Source organism: Betta splendens, chromosome 8 (genome assembly GCF_900634795.4).
Source record: "Betta splendens chromosome 8, fBetSpl5.4, whole genome shotgun sequence".
Lineage (NCBI taxonomy): Eukaryota > Metazoa > Chordata > Actinopteri > Anabantiformes > Osphronemidae > Betta > Betta splendens.
The window spans coordinates 7,226,613-7,240,601 of record NC_040888.2 but is presented as its reverse complement, the minus strand read 5'-3'; the positions used below and the strand labels follow the sequence as shown (position 1 = coordinate 7,240,601).

Below are 13,989 nucleotides of genomic sequence, written 5' to 3'. Positions count from 1 at the left end.
CATTTAACCTACCTCGCTTTCCGTAACATTTGGGCCCGACGTTAACGTGGAAACACCAAGATCATCATAAAGGTCTTTGTTAAGGTCATCGCCATACTCCTCCACCACTGGCTCCTTCACTGACTTGTCCTCCTTAAAACCAACACACAGCTATGAGTCATAGCAGAGACATGTCAGGGGACACTAAGTGCTCATTAGCAAACAGTGCCTCCAAGTAAAGACACATTTTGTAAAGTATGATTCGAATGTACTGTAAATGCAAAAGAGGTGGATTTTACAGGAAAGTGCTGGTTATCTGGAATACAATGTGACAGGTGTGCAGTTAATTACAGTGCGTGAACGTAATTATCTGTTGGACAACATCAGATCTGTGTGGCAGCGTGGAAGACACTGCAAAAGCTACAGCAACAATGAAAATGAGGCAAATTAACAAACAATAAAAAAATAAAGAAAGAGTTGGCGCTGAAATTGAATAGATAATGAATAGATAATGATAATGATGTTATCGCTCATTTATTATATCATGTTAGATTTCAGTCTTACACAATGTGTAAACTTGAGTAAAGCTAAACTGTAAGTAGCATGCGTAAAATGTTATTCAGATTTACAGTGTGAATGTACCAGGGCCATGATGTTCAAATATGCACAGCCAGAGGCCACACAGTACATTTAACGGCAGCAATGTTGAGGAAGAGATGATTAGGATGGTGATGGTTAGTGGCGGTGGAAAGCAACTGGATAAGAGGTGCTCGCTACGGTTAGGACACATTAGGGACGTGACTGGTTAGAACTGCTAATGGAGGTGGAGAGGATCTACAGGGTAAACGGGTCTACCTCCTCAGTAACCACCCATTCTGGCAAAGCACTGGGTACCACGGTGGGCGCCTCGCTTGTGAAATCAGGTTCGTGCGTGGGCATCTCTATGAGGGTCTTGTCGAGGACGTCAGTGGGAATAACACTTTCTAGTGTGCTCATAATGTCAGGCAGCTCCGTAGTCATGAGTGGTTCCTGGTGCAGATGCTCAGGTGCTGCTGTGGATACTCGGAGGAACCCATCTTCCAGAGCCTCGTCTTCATGCTTTTTCTTCCTGGACGCCTTCTTCCCCTTGCCTTTACCTTTGCGCTTGCCTTTGCCTTTCGTGCCCTTGTTCCGATTCTTTTTGTTCTTTTTGCCTTTGCTGTCGCTACCGGAGACCACCTTTGGTTCATCGGGCTGGTCACGTTGCATCAACGCATCAGAGCGCAGTCGGGGGCTCTTTCACGTAAAGCGGGAGCGCAAGATGAGGACACGGGCCAGAGGTGGAGAGAAACAAACACGGTTGTGAATGAAAGTACACGAGTAATGATGCATACAAGGATACAAGGTGACACCTACTGTGACTCCCCATGCGCTGGTAAACAAACATGAAATGAAGAAGAGCAAACAGAGTCGAAGCAGGAGACATATTTGCGCAGGGGGTCAGAGGTCAACCTATCTGTGATGCCGTAGAGGTGCTAATTCCCCACTGTGCAAACACACGCGTGGGTTGTGTCGTCCCCCACAGTCGTGTCCACTGCATGTCAGTGGAGCTAATGGAAAATTGGGCTGAGAGCAGTGATGGGAAGTAGGTCAGTGGGGTGACAGATGTTGACATATTCTGGATACTCTGAGCTCATGACTCAGCTGTAGTTCTATAAAAGCCAGCTGGATTGCTGTCTCAATGCCTCCCAGTAACAATAACAAACAGCGTCGGCAGCGTTTCCAATAATACACAAAACCTCACACACGCACACAATGCAAACACATGACACACAGCTGGACAGATAGACAGTCACACTGTTTGGTCATTTAAGCCCAACCACAAACAGACACACACATGTGGCTGCCTCCTTTTCTCTTTGTCTTCATATTTCAGGCACCAACGAAGAAGTATATTGTAATTCATATTCATGATTGATGAATTTTTCATACACGCCCTGAGGAGGGGAAGAGCTATTATCACCTTTGAATTATAAGTTCCTGCCTTTGTGTGTGTGCATGTGTGTGTGTGAGAGACTAATGCTCTCCTACCGGCTGCCTATGACAGCAGACACTTCTGCATTGACTGATGACCTATTCCGCCTTCTCACAAGTGTCTTCTTGCAAGCACTCAGACGTCTTTTGACTGGAGATGATGTCTGCTTGTAAATTAGAGTCACAGGTCTATAGATATGGATCCTTGTGCTCCTTTTACTGAGTAGCTTTCAGACAAGGCATCATTTATTACATGGCTTTTAAATTCCAGATTAAAACACAGGGGCTTGTAGAAAATACAAGCCCCTGTGTACAATGAAAATAAATAAACAAAGATATCAGTTTAAAAAGAAAAAAGCAATTTTAGTCCCATCTCTGCAGTCAAGCGGAGACGCATTGGCTCTTGTTGGGTAACTGAACTAACCTCCTGCTGCTTGGCTGATAGGACTTGGGTGTTGTAGGGCAAAGCGGAGTCACAGTCTGGGATGTAGATCTCACAGTAGTTAGCAGCAGCGTGAGGCTCCTCCACAATCAGTAGCTGCTGAATATCCCCCTGAAGTAAAGCAGAAAACAGACCAGGTCAGAAGCATAGTACAGCAGCTGCTATCCTGCACTCACATCGGGACCAAGTATAAATAAATTCAGTGAGACCACAGACACTGTGACAGCGCAAAGTGTAATACAGTAGCATCGTCAAACTGCCACTTCTGGAGAACTGGTGCTGACTGTGGAATCTCTATGCTCCCCTGACTCCGGGAGGCTTCTGGCTGTGTACACAAAACAGTCAAATAGCTCCCTCTCACCCTCCTGCCAAGACCTTTCACTTCTCATCCCACTGTGGAGGCCTAGCCTTGGCAAACAAGCACAGAGACGGCACTGCTGGAACATGTAGCGCCAATTAACATAAACGAATGATTTAATATGAATCTATATAACTAACAGGCCTTTGCAAACATATCAGCAGGTAGCAGGCAGAGCTATAATGCATCAGAACATCCCCTCTCTGTTTTCCTAATACAGGTTAAATCAGGCTTTATCGTCAGTGCATGTCCATGCAGGGTCTTGATCCATACACCACACACAAAACTGTACATTTCTGCTTTAATACGTCAAACATGAAAGCTGCTGCTACGCACTTGTCATAGTTCCTTCCTGATTTGGACAAAAGCCAGTGTCGAGCAAAGAAAAAGGACTCCACTGAGGTGCACAGAGAACGGCAACAGGGAGTTGAGCCAATCTAATCCAATCCTGTCTTAATGTGAGATCAAAGGCAACACTTTCAGAGAGAAGCGTTCATGTTTCTCGCCTCTAGAAAAAGAAGCAGAGTGAGGAAAACACTCCCTGAAATCCAGCGTGCTCTGCCTGGATTGCTCTGGTGCGAGGCATTCAGTGTCTGATCGACAAGCATCCTGCACGAGGCCAACGCTGCTCTTGCTTCTCAAAACGAGGTTTCTGTGTCCGTCCCTAATACATTCACATCTAGTAGTAATCGTATACAAAGCAACACTTTGCTTTTTTTGTGTAAATAACAAGCGAATGTTGGTCAGAGAGCTACTGAAATTAAATTCATTTGCTCAAAGTGCAGATGCTCACAAGTAACCAAAAACATGTGCGCCATCAAACCTACTGTAAGTAATCGCCATGACAAAACATGGATTAAACAGACTTTACTGATTCTAGCAGAAAATGCTTAGCATTCAAAGGCGTTTTAATGCTATGCTTGACAAGTCCTGGTTTCGACATGCCTGTGCCAGTGAGCCAAAGCTGCTCTTACTTCAGAATCTATCTGAATTTCCTAACAAATAAACCCTGTACTGGATTTTATCTAAGCGCCGAGCGTGTTGGAGCCACATTCACGAGTCTGATTGCGCCAAGAAGCAGCACAACCTGAACTGAGGGCAGTTTAATGTTCGTTTTACTGCAAATGCAGGCTGAGTGTTTTGTTTAAAGACTAATTTTATTTGGGTATTTGCTGGCAATCTGGAAGCAATGGAGACATTAGAGGCTGACTGTGGTCCCTAGGCTCCTGTGTGGGGCTCCCACGCTGGGAGGACTGGGCTGGAACACTGGCCACTTCCCCACATCCAGGGCCTGGGAACAGAGGGCCAGAGGTCGGGCTGGTATATCTCTTCTCCCTTGGTTTTAACCTCACTGGAGGTACAGTATACAACACGGATGTTTACATATGCACAGCCATAAATAATAGCAGAACTTGCATACTTATATCTATAGATTCCACACATTGTGTTTCAATGAAAACAATCAAAACAGAGGCACTGAATGAATTAACCCTTTAGCCTAAAGGATGGCTCTAATCAGCACATGGTCCAATGGGCATTACTCATTACCACAAATACTGCATCATCTTAACTTCACATAGGATAATAAATAAGAGCATGGGAGTGGTTTTGGAGGAAGGCCAACGATTAAACGCTTGCTTCTGAAAAAGGAAATTTATAGAGCCCACAAGGAGACACATTTCTTAACTGAAGAGGGATATAAAGTATTTTAAAAATTGGAAAAGCATGTCAATAGATGTGGAAGGAAATACTGGAAGGTTGTGGATGTAGTAGTGTAGAGACTGTTCTCAGGGTTAAAGTGAAGCTGTACTTTCTGTCTATTAGGCCAGTGGGGAGCAACACTAACCCTCCCTCTCGAAGTTTCACTGCAGTACTGTATGTTCCCTCTTCTTCCCAAAAGAGGGAACATACAGACTCGGCAAACATACAGACAAAAAGTCTCGGCGCGGGTCTCCTCGCGGGGAAGGTTGCTCCGTGTCAGGGAGGCCCGCGAGAGCCGGAGGACGGGCACGGGGAGGCCCGCGGGAGCGGGAGGATCGTAGATCGAAGGGGTCGGAGTACTCGACCCCTGTCCGACCGAAAAGGGTCAGAGCATTTGCTACCTGTCCGACCCGATCCCCTGCTGCACGGGGAGGCCCGCAAGAGCCGGAGAACCTGCACGGGGAGGCCCGCGGGGACAGGAGGATCGTAGATCGACGTGTCGGAGTATTCGACTCCTGTCCGCCCGAAAAGGGTCAGAGCATTTGCTACCTGTCCGACCGAAAAGGGTCGGAGCACTTGCTACCTGTCCGACCGAAAATGGTCGGAGCATCTGCTCCGATCCCCTGCTGCACAGGGAGGCCCGTGGGGACGGGAGGATCGTAGATCGACGGGTCGGAGTATTCGACCCCTGTCCGACCAAAAAGGGTCGGAGCATTTGCTACCTGTCCGACCGAAAAGGGTCGGAGCATTTGCTACCTGTCCGACCGAAAAGGGTCGGAGCATTTGCTACCTGTCCGACCCGATCCCCTGCTGCACGGGGAGGCCCGCGAGAGCCGGAGAACCTGCACGGGGAGGCCCGCGGGGACAGGAGGATCGTAGATCGACGTGTCGGAGTATTCGACTCCTGTCCGCCCGAAAAGGGTCAGAGCATTTGCTACCTGTCCGACCGAAAAGGGTCGGAGCACTTGCTACCTGTCCGACCGAAAATGGTCGGAGCATTTGCTCCGATCCCCTGCTGCACAGGGAGGCCCGTGGGGACGGGAGGATCGTAGATCGACGGGTCGGAGTATTCGACCCCTGTCCGACCAAAAAGGGTTGGAGCATTTGCTACCTGTCCGACCGAAAAGGGTCGGAGCATTTGCTACCTGTCCGACCGAAAAGGGTCGGAGCATTTGCTACCTGTCCGACCCGATCCCCTGCTGCACGGGGAGGCCCGCGGGGACGGGTGGATCGTAGATCGACGGGTCGGAGTATTCGACCCCTGTCCGACTGAAAAGGGTCGGAGCATTTGCTACCTGTCCGACCGAAAAGGGTCAGAGCATTTGCTACCTGTCCGACCGAAAAGGGTCGGAGCATTTGCTACCTGTCCGACCGAAAAGGGTCGGAGCATTTGCTACCTGTCCGACCCGATCCCCTGCTGCACGGGGAGGCCCGCAAGAGCCGGAGAACCTGCACGGGGAGGCCCGCGGGGACGGGAGGATCGTAGATCGACGGGTCGGAGTATTCGACCCTTGTCCGACCGAAAAGAGTCAGAGCATTTGCTACCTGTCCGACCGAAAAGGGTCGGAGCATTTGCTACCTGTCCGACTGAAAAGGGTCGGAGCATTTGCTACCTGTCCGACTGAAAAGGGTCGGAGCATTTGCTACCTGTCCGACTGAAAGGGTCGGAGCATTTGCTACCTGTCCGACTGAAAGGGCCGGAGCATTTGCTACCTGTCCGACTGAAAGGGCCGGAGCATTTGCTACCTGTCCGACCGAAAAGGGTCGGAGCATTTGCTACCTGTCCGACCGAAAAGGGTCGGAGCATTTGCTACCTGTCCGACCGAAAAGGGTCGGAGCATTTGCTACCTGTCCGACCCGATCCTCTGCTGCACGGGGAGGCCCGCAAGAGCCGGAGAACCTGCACGGGGAGGCCCGCGGGGACGGGAGGATCGTAGATCGACGGGTCGGAGTATTCGACCCTTGTCCGACCAAAAAGAGTCAGAGCATTTGCTACCTGTCTGACCGAAAAGGGTCGGAGCATTTGCTACCTGTCCGACTGAAAAGGGTCGGAGCATTTGCTACCTGTCCGACTGAAAGGGTCGGAGCATTTGCTACCTGTCCGACTGAAAGGGCCGGAGCATTTGCTACCTGTCCGACTGAAAGGGTCGGAGCATTTGCTACCTGTCCGACTGAAAGGGTCGGAGCATTTGCTACCTGTCCGACTGAAAGGGTCGGAGCATTTGCTACCTGTCCGACTGAAAAGGGTCGGAGCATTTGCTAGGCTCCGCCCAGCGGCTGCAGTATATAAGGTCTAACCAGGAACTGGATGGGTCACACTGCGCAATGACTTCCTTGGCTATGCTGGTTCTGTTTGGGCTGATATCATCAGCCAGTTCCGCCTGTTTCTTGCACGCAGGATACAACATCACATGTCCTCGAGCAGCAGCCAGACCCACAGTATATGTGCCTGAACTGAACGTGTTGACAGACATCGACACATCTAAACACAGAGTCCCAGAAGACAATAAACACAAGAAAGAATGTATGTTGACAGAAACATGTACAATGAAATACTTCTGGAACTGATGATTTAACTAAAACTAATTGTCTTTATTTTCAGTGGAGGACTATATGAAGAAGGTGCAGGAAATGAACAATAACTGGAACCGTTATTACAGAGGCAACGGAAGCTGTGCCATCTGTGTCGGCTGGTTGCTCCTGCCATGTGTCATATTCTCCTTGTTATAACAGTTTGCTCTAGCATGTCACATCTCACTTTATATCTCTTCCATGCCACACACATGATGTGCCATAGCACTTCAAATAATTGTGATCCTGCACCACATAAATCCTTGCCTGTAAATTTTAGATCTGCTAGTCACCCTTGTGACATCTCTTGACTTGTAAACTTACTGAGCTTTGTAATAAAACGTTTGACAAACATCATGACGCTTACTGTTCACCTAACGTGAAGACAATTCTCACCGATTTCCCCCTGATCAGTGAAGTGCCTGCCATTCTTTTTATTCATTTTGCAGCCAGCTCATAGTCACAGACCACAAAAGACTTTGAGGTTTGTGTCTATTTATTTTTTTTGTAAAGCATACAACACACACATTCGCATTACACACTGGACCAAACTGCAGTCTTGCAGCCATCCAAAATATCACGCAGTTCGTCTTCTGTCACATCGGCAGCCAAGCTTCGCCACGTAGAGTTGGCCAGAAACTGTCTAGCTGTTGGTCTGTCTTCAGCCTGCATTCTCAATAGACTAAAGGTTACATCGGCCACCAATTTGTCCATGACAGTCCTGGGTACACGTGTCGTTTGATTCTTGGTTACGGCGCCTCCATCTTCCTCAGAACACAAAGTCTTTATTAGTTGTATCGTGGTCACAGCTTCAGAATTTAGGAAAACCGCGGTCCCTTCGGTCGCCTCAGCCATCACGGCCCCGAGACTCCAGATGTCTATGGCACAGCCATACTGACACAGAGGCTTGTGCGCTTGCATAAGCAGTTCGGGCGCCCTGTACGGCTCCTTGACGACTTGAGAGGACATCCGTCTGGCCCTGTACCTGGCCAAACCCATGTCCCCTACTTTCACAATCAAGTTATCGGTTAGCAGGATGTTCGACGGGCACAGATCCCTGTGCAGTACGTCCATGTCGTGCATGTGTACCAGAGCCGAAGCGACTTGTCTGGAAAATCTGGCCACGAAACTCCTGGGTAATCCGTTGGATCCCTGAATCGCCTGAGTCAGGTTGTATGGCACAACCGGCATAAGCAAAGCCGTGCTGTTATCGTACAAAAAACACTTAAACAGATGCAATATGTAGGGATGAGGTTCCAGCGCAGACGGTAGTAATTTCTCTCAAGGTTCCCTCGTTCAGCTTCATACTCAAGGGAAGAAACGTAGTCGAGCTTCACAGCATATGACGTTGCGGTCTTCGAGCATAGCACTTTGTACACGGCCCCATAGGCCCCCGTGCCTAGCTTTTTACCGAGCCCGTCTATAACCAAAACAGTTTCTTTCGGGAAAGTTGAGGAGGACTCATCCTGATACCTCTCTATATTTCTAGGGTCTGACACAAATGTTTCGAGACTGCAGGTTTTATGGGGTCATTCCGATGCTCCGACCGAAAAGGGTCGGCGCATTTGCTACCTGTCCGACCCGATCCCCTGCTGCATGGAGCATTTGCTACCTGTTCGACCGAAAAGGGTCGGCGCATTTGCTACCTGTCCGACCGAAAAGGGTCGGAGCATTTGCTACCTGTCCGACCGGATATCACAAGACGTGATGGCCAGGACCTGTGACATGTTTCTTACAGCTCAAATGCACAGGTGGCCATTTCGATCCAAATAAAACTCATCTGTAGCTCAAGATCTATCTAAATGTGTCATTTCTTGGCTTTGGCAGTGGAAGTAATGAGGCTGGACATGTCTAAACATCACGTCTCCTCCCCAAACCCTCCCAAACGCCCCCTTTCACTCACTTGACTAACCTCTGTGACCTTGAAGCTGTTTTGAGTGCCAGTACAGCTACAGCATTAGTGTGTGATACAGGCTAACAAGTACAATCAAATTAGACGATTGAACAGTTGATTATTTGCATTGGTCAGCGATAATGTCCTACTTCAAATACGTCTTCATCCAGCAGGCGTGTGCCAAACACGGTAACGCCGCCTGTGCTGACGGCAGCATGGTCTCCTCGCAGCAGCTCCAGGGTCTCCACCCTCTGACAGTCCAGGTAGAGGGTGACGGTCTTGTCCTGCACGCTGTAGGCTATCCTGTGCCATCTGAAAGCCAAGGACAGAGCGAGCATTTACACAAAGGTCATCTCTAATGGGAAAATGAGGTGCTACACAGGTGTTTTAATGCTTCGGAAATTGCCAAACAAAGCAAAGGGGTCTGAACTGTGAGGTCTGACTTCCTCAAATCACATAAAAAAACATATTATAGGAGAAGGTGCACTGCAAGTATCTCTTTAAGGTCAGTCAAGGTCAAGCACATGGAGCGAGCAGTAGCACAGCGCAGGTCTGGTGCAGAGTTCTAGGTGCTGGTTCTACCCACTTTCCATCTGCCAGGTTGACCTTCTTGAAGGTGGGGTACTGTTCCGGTGTGGGCTGCCCGTGTTGGTCCTCGTAGAGGAAGACGGGTGAACGTCCCACCTCGAGGCCCAGTTGCTGCACCCCCTGGTCGTCATACACTGACAGCAGGAAGAACTGGGCGTCCTTTTTGGCCCTCACCGTTGTCATCAGGGAGAAGTTCTCCGGAAAGCTCGACTCTGGATGAGGAGAGGAGAAGGTCATTAAGTCATGGAAGAGCGAGCCCAGCAGGTAGCAGCCGTTTTCATAACATCCAGGCACCACCTGCTGCCAGCGAGACCTGAATAAAAAAATAATGATGAAAAATATTGCCCTTGAAACCCGGGAGTGTAACGAGTACAGAGACTGATTTATTAGAGTTTTACCGAGAGAGCAATCTCTAAAAAATAAATTTATAGATCAGACTGAGGCTCGTCAGCACAGTTACAGGATAGTTCTAGGAAAATAGTTGTCTTTACCAGGGAAGAGCTGTTTGGTGGGAGCACTGAGCTGGATCTTTTTGTCTATCTTGTAGGCCAGATCTGTTTCCTCTGTGCCCCTCCTGCTGGTGCAGAGACCAGCCTCCAAGGACACCCCCTCCATGTTCTCTGACAGCTCCAGCACTCGCAGAACATCAATGGGATCAGCTGGGAATGAGGGGAGAAAAAAAAAAGAAAGGAGAAATTAACCATCTGCACATAATTACAGAGAGAAGCTAGAGTAAATATCTGCTCTCGAGCCTGGATGATGCATTTACACGCTTTAAATAAATCGAGGCTCCGCTTTCTGCGCTGGTGTGAAAAACTATATAAAACTAGGCTTCAAGTAAACTTCAAGGCTGACGCGTGTGGCAGACGGAGGCATGGTGCGTTCGCTGGTGTCAGCTTCACAGTGTGACAGCACTTTGTTGTCTGGCTCGGCTAAGTGCTGGTTGTTACAGAGCTGAAGAACCGGGTTTAGGGCGGCTGAAAGCCGGTCTTAAAGCGCAGAGGCTTCCTGCTTCCTAGGATTCGGAAGAGACAGGCTCCTCTGAGATGTGGTGGCAGGTGGCCAGGCTTCTGTGGGTGTTATTATGGGATAGGGGCGGTACCCGTGTCTAACCTATAATCCTGCTGCAGCACACCTGACAGCTGACACCTGCGCACTGCTCACCCCAGCACCAGGGACCAGCGATATGGCTGCACTGCGTTTATCACTATTTAAACACTTCATTGGCAAGAATCAGCACATCAGCGATCCACATACAGCCTCATGGCTAAAGCATCCGTCCTAGTCACACGGATTTACTTAAACCTCCAAATGGATCTTTCTGCCAGTTGAGTAAAACTATTTCATTTCCTTGTGCATTTTCCCCTGCAAGTAGCTTTTTCTTCCAAACACATTCTTATTGTTGGCCAAATTAAGTTTTTGTCCAATTAAGCTGCGCCTGCTTCCCAGTGGTAGGGCTCCCTCATTATGATGAGCTTGTGCTTTATTTGCAGGCTGCTGGTGGTGTTATTAGATGTTGTGTTGATAAAGTGCTGCTGGGAGCATTAGCCAGGATCAGAGCGTTGTGTGCAGACAGTCTCCCACCAGCTGCTGGAGAGGGCCTGTTCAGGGCAGCTCAGCACTTTGCATTCCAGGCAACTGAAGTGAGGATCCTAAACCCAAATTACCTCCTCTAGCCCTCGCCGCTCGTACAGCGCTCGTTATTCTCCCCGTTAATTAAACATGTGGAGAGAGTTTACTGTTACCCAGACATGGCTTGCAGAAAAACACAGCGTTACGTTTTATGACTTTATTTATTTGCATTGCAGAGGCCATTTATTCCAGGCAGCTTTGAGAGCGTGCCCTCTCGGTCCCCTAACATGGCAACAGGGTGGTAAATTATCAGCTTAAGCTGTGAATTACAACCAGGCTTCAACAATTGAGCGCATTAATTACAGATCTCAAAGTATTTAAGACCCCAAGGCTTCATGAACACAGGGTAAATTAAATATTAACAGAAGTTGCTCTATTCCAACAACAGGAACAAATGGCTCTGATAATATTCCACTGTTCTTTAGGGTGATTGTCATGCTGTTCTAGCTCCGGTGGCAGTGACCTACAAAGTACACGTCGAGGAGCAAGGTATCTATTGACTTTAAAGCCCGACATAAGCCAAGCCACCCATACTTCAACAGATCAATAGTAAATGCACTGGCATTGGTTTCAATTCCACATGTCTTGTACACAATAGTCACACTAGCACACGCGTAAGCTTTTTGTATGTGCAAGAAGGTTTAGTGGTGGTAATTTGTTTTAGGTAAGATTTATTCCTAGGGTGCAACAGACAATGACTTTCTTTCACCAGAGTCTGAAGCTAATATGTGGCCTGATATAGTAAATAAAGCAAGTTATGGCTACACTTAAATTTACTGTGTTATATAAATAATCAAAGACTCTGATTTGTTTGTGCTGTCTGTCCGTCCGTCCGTCCGTCCGTCCGTCCGTCCGTCTGTCTGTCTGTCTGTACCACATTAAGTGTCTCCGCCCACTGTGAGCTTTGAAGCCGTGGCTCAGTTCTGAACATGTCCCAGCGAAGGGCTGACAGGAGACCATTGACCTCTGACACTCTCAGGACAGCGGAGAACAGTCAAAATGTGCAACAATGCCACAGGGAGATAAACGAGACAAGACGCTGAAATTCCTCCAGAAAAAGAAACTGCTTTGAGTGTGTCTGTCAAGCGTGCAGGGAATAAAGCAAACAGAGGAGGGGTGACTCTGTTGCACTGTGTTGCGCTTGTATTTATAGGTCCTCTGGTATTTCATATGAGACGTATCCTTTTGGCTGTTTTTGGCTTGTATTGAGTACACATTTTCCCTGTCAAATAAATGAACAAACAAACCGGCAAGTTTGTAAAGCTGGCCTTGGACTTCAGAGGATGCATCCCTGGTAACAACTGCAGCTACATCAAAGCTAGTCGAGTGGAAGAACAGTCCAGATAGAGCAGAACTCTGAGGACCTCCCCTGTCAGTATCAGCACCCCTGACTTTGGCCCGAGGCTAGTGGCAACCGGCCACGTGACATCTGGATGCATGCAGTTATCCATTAAAGAAAGTTCTCTGTTCCACGCTCCTCTCTATCCTGCAGCACTGACTGTCTGGACAGGCTTCGCTTGCATCTCATTAGGCTCCGTGGTAATGATGTCCTTACTTTACCTGTCAAAGCCTGTTGCTTCTAGACAGATGCCGGGAGAGCGCCGTGATAGACAGAACGCGTGACCCGGTGATTACCCTGCCCCTCTGTGCAGCACGCTGTCCCTAGCACTTAAACATGTGGCTCCGCATGTTTAAAAGTATAGCGTTGTAGGCTGTCTAAGGACTGATAACTCCCAATCACGCCAAAATCACAGTACATGGAGCTGAAACATCCAGCAATTTCAAAGACGTCCAATTCTCAGAGACCAATTGCAGCAAACACCCATTGTAGCATGTAATTACTTTGCAGGTACACAATAAGCACGCGCCATGGAGGCTGACGGCAGAAGACATTTACTTTTCTCACTCTGCTGAGTGAGAGAGGCCGCCGCAGAGAGGAGCCGAGCCCTCCGCCTCACACATCACACTTTATCCCCTGGAAATGTCACCAAACAGTCCACATCTGTGTGTCTCCGCCGCGACGCTCGACGCAGGCTTTCCACGCCTCGCAGGCGTTCAGCTCAGCAGCGCTTCAGTCAAACATGGACATAATGTGCGCTATGTGTTTTCACAGCAAACGTCTCAGAGGACACTGTTAATGACTCACACCACCTACACTCCCCGCTCGGCCTGAAAGTACAATACAGCCCTGTCAAAAACTATTGTGGCTGAGAGCCGGGGAATTTTAGGGAAAAGGGAAACAGGGCCATAGAACGTTCCCATAACATTAAAGACCACACCCTGAGTTAAATGGAGAATTTATCTGAAATTTTAATTTGTATATTTGCTTTGGATGCAGTTTCTTTGGTGTTTATTTACCTCCCTAAAAACATGTGTTCATTCTAATTTGCATAAAAACCACAGCTACAGAGAGCATTAACTTACTACGAAATTCTTCAGAAATGTGGAAGATATGGCAAGTATTAATGAAAACTTTATGGAGGATTAAGTGGAAGATCAAATAACTCCAGATGCTCATTGTCCCTGACTTCATGAAGAACAGACTTAATCTAATTAGCAGTGAATGTGACCTTTTGTCTGGGTCACCGCTGTGTGTGAACAAGAACACTATGAGGCAAGAAGAGCTAATGCACATGTCAAACAGACCGGCATTCAACAGTTCACTTTGAATATAACTGATACGCTGACAACCTCAAGCTCAGTTCTGTCCATGAATTACAAACATTACCACCAGAAATGATCTGTGATAGAAGTAAATGTATTGTATACTGTTACTCTGTCGGAGAGAGGAGGCATTTGTCGGACTGGAAG

General features: G+C 48.2%; 1 protein-coding gene across 2 annotated transcripts in view; it reads right to left on the bottom strand.

Moving 5' to 3' along the window:
• The window catches only part of col5a3a (collagen, type V, alpha 3a), a 40,857-nt gene that overhangs the window by 23,089 nt on the left and 3,779 nt on the right, over positions 1-13,989 (bottom strand). Inside the window, exons 2-7 of one of the 2 annotated variants that reach the window (XM_029159180.3) lie at positions 10,038-10,205; positions 9,545-9,758; positions 9,108-9,270; positions 2,417-2,545; positions 835-1,254; positions 13-132 (exon numbers count right to left, since the gene is read on the bottom strand). In XM_029159180.3, the coding sequence (XP_029015013.1) occupies positions 13-132; positions 835-1,254; positions 2,417-2,545; positions 9,108-9,270; positions 9,545-9,758; positions 10,038-10,205 (1,214 nt within the window). The remainder of the gene's footprint in view (positions 1-12; positions 133-834; positions 1,255-2,416; positions 2,546-9,107; positions 9,271-9,544; positions 9,759-10,037; positions 10,206-13,989) is intronic. The other variant, XM_029159182.3, reaches the window with a different exon arrangement.